The sequence below is a fragment of the Pipistrellus kuhlii genome, unplaced genomic scaffold (assembly GCF_014108245.1).
Source record: "Pipistrellus kuhlii isolate mPipKuh1 unplaced genomic scaffold, mPipKuh1.p scaffold_m20_p_15, whole genome shotgun sequence".
In the NCBI taxonomy this organism is placed as follows: Eukaryota; Metazoa; Chordata; class Mammalia; order Chiroptera; family Vespertilionidae; genus Pipistrellus; species Pipistrellus kuhlii.
The window spans coordinates 44,068,494-44,074,493 of NW_023425460.1; the positions used below are offsets into that span (position 1 = coordinate 44,068,494).

Sequence of the window (6,000 nt, forward strand, 5' to 3'; positions counted from 1 at the left end):
AGGAGCAACCTGAGGGCCCTCTGGGGATATAACGGGGCCAGGAGTGCTGACGAGATGAGAGTAGGGTGTTAGGGGAAAGACATGGTTAAAGTCTACATAGGGAAGACGATAAAACCACAAAAGCAAAAACACATCACTAGCACTGTGTACAAAAGGAAAACTGTCCTTCGCAGCAGGGCACGTGTGTTTCTAACTCAGACACCTTCCTCCTCAATCCATTACCCTCCGGGAAGAGGCAATGCTCTGGCCACCACCTGGAGCTCGGTTTCCCAGGTGCCGAAACTTTCCAGAAAGAATCCCTCCCAGGCCTCAGCACTGTAGGGGTGTCGAACTCAATCAGAGAAGGGGCCAAAATCTAAAATCCAGCCTAAATCGCGGGCCGAATGGCTTACTGAACAGTCATAAACTGTCATTGTGATGGAAACGCAGCGGAGTGCAGTGATGACAGCGCGGTGCGGGCCACATTGCAAGGCCTGGCGGGACGGATTTGGCCCGCGGGCCTTGTGTTTGACACATGTGGCTAGAGCAGTGGTTCTCGGCCTTCCTAATGCCGCAACCCTTTAATACAGTTCCTCATGCTGTGCTGACCCCCAACCATAAAATTATTTTCGTTGCTACTTTATAATTGTAATTTTGCTACTGTTAATGAATCGTAATGTAACTATCTGTGTTTTCCAATTATCGTAGGGGACCCTGCTAGCGGTTCTTAGCCTGTGAGTCACAGGTTGAGAACTGCTGCTGTAGAGCCTAAGACCACTGGTCTAGAGTGTGCAGGTCAGTATGGGCACGTATCATGCAAAGACAGTGTCACCAAGCAGATCTGAAACCTACTACATAAACTAAGGAATCACAACCTCCTTCAAGAATTGGCCTCTTTCATGTCCCTCCACCTCTCTCACAAGCACCACATGGCACATGGGGGAGACTATTTAATGCCCACCCTGCTGCCACTGCTGGGACGATCCCTCCCTCGGGCTGCTCCACACAGTAAGAAGTCTGTGTTACAGCCTGGCTGGTGTGGCTCAGTGGTCAACCTGTGAACTGGGAGGTCACAGTTTGGTTCCTGGTCGAGGGCGCATGCCTGGGTTGCCGGCTTGGTCCGGAAGCAGCTGATCAGTGATTATCTCTCATCGTTGATGTTTCCATCTCCCTCTCCCTCTCCCTTCCTCTCTGAATCAATAAAAGTATATTTAAATTTAAAAAGAAACCTGTATTACAGATACTTCTTTACTAGCCCTTCACTTCAAAGACTCCTTGCAGAATTAACCTATGCACTGTTTCCAAAAACAAATGTTCCTTCCCGATGTAAACATAATGCAAAACTCCTTATAGCGTTTAAGAAAATGAAAATTCAAAGACAACATGTTGCTAAACATAAGTAAATTAAGTTGCCTATTTTAATGTCAACAGAGAGAAGTGTGTGTATACAGTTGAAACACAACAAAAATGCTCGAAGTCAGAATCAAAGATTACAGGGAAGAATGTCTGTGCAGCAAAATTCTTCTCTCCCCGAGACCGAAATGCCCCACCACGCTTAATTTTCCTGACATTTCTGAGGCTTTGAAGCCAGAGCTAACGGATCTGAATCATCTGAGCAAAAACCATGTTACAGTGGCATGTTACTGGAAAGCCGAGAATAGAATGCTAAATATACAGACACACACCCATACCGGGCACTTTTGAAGAAATTTATCAAACACGACACTAGATAAAGTTGGCTGTGACAAAGTCAGAGGGAAAGCAGTCCGTCTCCAGCAGGGAAGTATAATGCTTGGGCTCCTGGAAGTTAAAATGAGAAATGCACAGAAATAGCGCCTGCCTTTTATTAATAACATCAAACCTACCCAGAACGTGGCTTAGCTCCCTGCAACACCTCTCCCGCGGTTACCGGCGGGGAAAGGACAAGAGCGTAAGTCACACTGGTGTCGGGGTCCACACCACCTACTGCTCACCTAGGGAGGGGCGGGGAGGACGCCACAGGCCCATGGGTGCCATCACCTCTTTTCTTACACAAGCTCGCCCCTTCGGAGCCGCATTCTGCTTTATTTGGGTTGGCAGTTGAAGTACCAACAGCTGAGACACCGAACTAGGTCAGCCCCGGCCTGCCTCCGAGCTCCGGGCCCCCGCCTCGCTCCCCCATCCCAGGGGCGGCAGGGGCCTGGGACGGAGGCCCCTGGAAGGTGAAGGGCCTGTGCAGGCAGCATCCCTTTCTAGCCACCAGGAGCTTCTCAGCATCCTCCTTAAAGCAGCAGCGCAGCGGGCCAGGGCTCTCACCAGCAGCCCCTTGTCTGGGAACTAGGGAGACACTAAGTTGCGGGGTGAGAGGAGGTGCGGGCACCCGGGGGCTGTCCGTGACAGACAGGGAGACAGGCAGGCTGGCCAGGGGACAGGGCCACGGAGGGTCAGCCGCCAGAGGCCACAAGTCAGGGGCTGCGGTTTGTGGATCAGAGTTCAGAGTTAAGGTTTTGGGGTCAAGATTCTGGGGGTTTGCGCCAGGTTAGGAGAGTTTGAGGTTCCTGGGTCAGGGTTTGGGGACCTTGGGCAAGGATGGAGACTGGGGTTCAGGGACCTGGGTTCAGGGGTTGGGGCTCAGCCTGTGGAGTTTGGAGGCTGGGTCTGCGGGACTAGGAGTCCAGGGTTCCGGGCAGAGCTCAGGGCATTGGGGTCTGGGGTTGAGGGTGGCAGGATGGTACCGGCAGGGTTCAGGGCTCAAGTCCCAGGGCTCAGTATCCGGGTCCGGGTCCCAGGGTCCCAGGGCCAGGGTTCTAGGTCTAGATCCCAAGACTCAGATCCGGGTCCCGGGGTCCCAGGCTCAGGGCCGGGTCCAGCGCCGCCAAAGCACTTACGTCGTCGAAGAGCGAGCCCACGTTGGCCGTGACCAGCAGCACCGCGGTGCCCGGGGCGGCCGCCTTCCCCGCCATCGTGGCCTGGCCGGCCGGCCGGTGTCCACGGAGCGCGCGTCAGCTGCGCCGGGGGGCGGCCCCGGGGCGCATCGCGGGCTCGGCGGGTCGGGCCGGGCCTGGCCGGGGTCCGGCTGCGCGCACGCTCGCTCCGGCGGCTCCGCGGCCCGCGCCCGTCGCTCTCCGCCGGCGCCTCACCGCGGCCCGTGCGCAGCCATTAGGAGCGCCGCCGCCAGAGTCCCGCAGAGCCGCCGCCGCCGAGCACTGAGGCGAGGCCCGCTCCGGGCGGGGGCGGGGCGTGCAGGGGCGGGGCGTACGCAGAGGGCAGGGCCTGGGGAGGGGCGGGGCCTTGGGGCGGGGCGTTGCGAAGGCCTGCGCGGGCGGGGCGGGGTCTTGCGGGGGCGGGGCCTACAAGGGGCGCCCCAGCGTCGGCCTGGGCTGCATAGGCCAGTGCTCCTGTCAGTCAGCGGCCGCCCAACCCACCCAGGCTCCTGGCCCGCGCCTGGGCCGCGCGCTGACTCCGCCCTCCGCCCTGCTCTGACGTCACGGCCCGGCTTAGCGGGTGCTCCTTAAAGGGGCCGCGCGCGGTTCCCCAGCTCGGATGATCCTCAGGCCCTAGCCTGTGTCCCACAGGTTACTGGTGTGCAGTGTCTGCCCAGCTCTGCGCGTCCTGGGAGCCGGAGCACGTGGCTTCGCATCTGCTTGTCAGGCCCTCAGAAGTGGAAGAACAAGAGGCCATGCGGAGGCGGGAGGGGGGGTAAAGAGGGTATGGAGTGGGGGTAAAGGTCTGGCCTGGGTGGGCAGAAGGTGCAGCTGGAGGACCCAGGTGACGCTAGGAGGCCAGCAGAGGCTGAGTGAGGCCCTATGTACCCTGCTGGTGAGGTGGGCGAGTCCCAGTGCTGGGGCACAGCCCCTGGAAAGGAGTGGGCCCCACATTTGTAAAGCTAAATGTCCTGACAGCTACACTTACATAAAGTGTAACAAGTAACTGCTGCCAAAAGTAACGTTCATGATACACTTTATTCTACCCATCGATATCAATTCATTTGTAATCAATACTTAAACATCACCAGCCCGCTTTCCAAATCGAGTTGCTGAATCCTTATGAGACACTAACATTCATCTCAGTTCCCACAGGGCTCATTCCAGTGCTCACAGCCATGTGTGCCAGCTGCCCAGCTGGACAGGGTGGTTTCCAGAGTTATGTGGGCACCGTGTAGGGATGGAGAGTGTCACAGAGAAGAAGCAAAGCCCCTGGCACTGGGCTCCAGCAATTCTGCGTCCAAGTAAATGGCAGTGCCCAATGGCATCAGGAGATGTGAGTGCTGTTCTATTAAAGCAGGCAGACAGACATCACCTTCCAAAGCTGGGGACCCCGATGGGCAGGCTCTGAGGGGGCCCTTCCCTCACTAGGGAAGTCACCACCTCTCCTTGTCACTGCATCTGAGGACCCTGCTTACAGTGTTTAGCACTCAGCCTAAATGCTAAAACTCATTTGACTTAGAAACCAACGTCTAATTAATTTCAGTGAATGTGGGATTCAGATTGAATAGTGTCCCCCCAAATTCATAGGTTAGATTGAAGCTCCAACTCCCCGGGTGGCTATTCATGACAACGGGGCCTATAAGGAGGCAATTAAGGTTAAATAGCATCGTAAGGATGAGGCCCTTTTCCAATAGCATTAGTGTCCTTATGAGAGACCCCAGAGCACTCACTGACCCCCACCCCTCCCCACCCCTCGAACAGAAGACAAAGGAGAGGCCATGTGAACACACAGTGAGAAGCATGGTCTGCAAGCCAGGAAGATCGAGCCCTCGCCTGAAACCAAACTCTGTGGGAACTTGACCTTTGTCTTCTGGCCTCCAGAACATTGAGAGACACATTTCTGTTGTTTAGGCTGTCCAGTCTGTGCTGTTATGGCTGCTGGAGCCAACTGATACCGCATCTCTTGTTTGACTTTCTTACAAAGTCAGCACAGGCCAAGGATACCCTGAGTAGAAACCAAATGTAGGGGCACCGAGAATTCCTGGAATCTGTTTCCTAAGTAGTAGCATTGCCACCTCCCCTCCCCTGGGGCTGTTTTCTCCCTCACACCCTAGCATTTCCTGGCCAGGAACATGCACACCTGCACACGCATGTCTGCACATGCACTGACTCCATTACTCAGAGGCTGCGCCTAAATAGCCTCATGTCTTCCTGCTGAGTCGGCAGGCCCACCAGCGTCTGACAGCTACTCTGCCCCTCCTCTGTCCTGCCATCGCCTCCCAGGTCCTGTCTTCAGCTCACACACATGCTCAGTGCCTCGGATCCTATAAAATCCTCCTTTGCCCTACACCCATCTCTTCACTCCCTTGGTTGTAAACTTTCTCCTAAGAGTCAACCCATCTTTGCCCAGCAGGCCACACCTCTAGGCTCTCAAACCCACACCCCACTGAGGCTTCCTCACAGCTATCACTGGCCCTTGATTCAGCCCCCATTCCCACACCCAGTCTCCCCTGACTTTCAATATGGCTGACACACCTGACTCCCTGCAGGAAATGGGGTCTGCCCTGGGGAGCACGACACTTGCCCCCTTGGCCTTCCCCCTCACGGCCCACCCCACTCAGTCTCTTTTTCTGGCTCCTGCTGGCGCCTCACCCCACGTCCTGGGTTCCTAGGTGATCCTGGTTCCTCCTTCCTTATGTGCTCTTCCCACTGGCCACCTTCGTTGGACCCACCCCGAAACTTTCTCCTCGCGCCTGCCTGGCTGCTCCCCTGGGAAGGGCATGTCAGACCCAGCAGGCAGGAGCAGGTTCCAGATCCGCCCTCTTCCTCCCATACACCCGCTAGCTGTCGGTGGGCGCTGTGGCCAGCTCAGGGCCATGGGCCTCGCAAATGCCCTTCCTCCATCAGACTTCCGCGCCCACCACTGCACCCCAGAGGCACCCCTCACATCCCCATCTCACTGTGGAGACACGGCAGCCTGAGAGCTGGGCCTCTGCAGCCGGACCGAGCCCGCCATGAAGAGACACTCAATATGCATCCCATGAGCCAGTGACACAGGCGACCATCCCCCTGCCTGGGCTGGGGCTCCCTCACTTCAGAGAGACCCTGAGCGCCG

At 56.7% G+C, this 6,000-nt stretch overlaps 1 protein-coding gene across 5 annotated transcripts in view; it reads right to left on the minus strand.

Annotated features, from left to right (window-relative positions):
* Positions 1 to 3,185, minus strand: part of INPP5A (inositol polyphosphate-5-phosphatase A) — a 125,803-nt gene extending 122,618 nt beyond the window's left edge. For 2 of the 5 annotated variants that reach the window (XR_006741738.1, XM_036439275.2), the window contains exon 1: positions 2,847 to 3,185. Coding sequence is in view for 4 of the 5 variants with exons in the window: in XM_036439275.2 (XP_036295168.1) it covers positions 2,847 to 2,921 (75 nt within the window). In the remaining variant the exon portion in view is untranslated. The remainder of the gene's footprint in view (positions 1 to 2,846) is intronic. The other 3 variants (XM_036439276.2, XM_045582164.1, XM_036439278.2) reach the window with 2 other exon arrangements.
* Between the last annotated feature and the right edge of the window lie 2,815 nt (positions 3,186 to 6,000).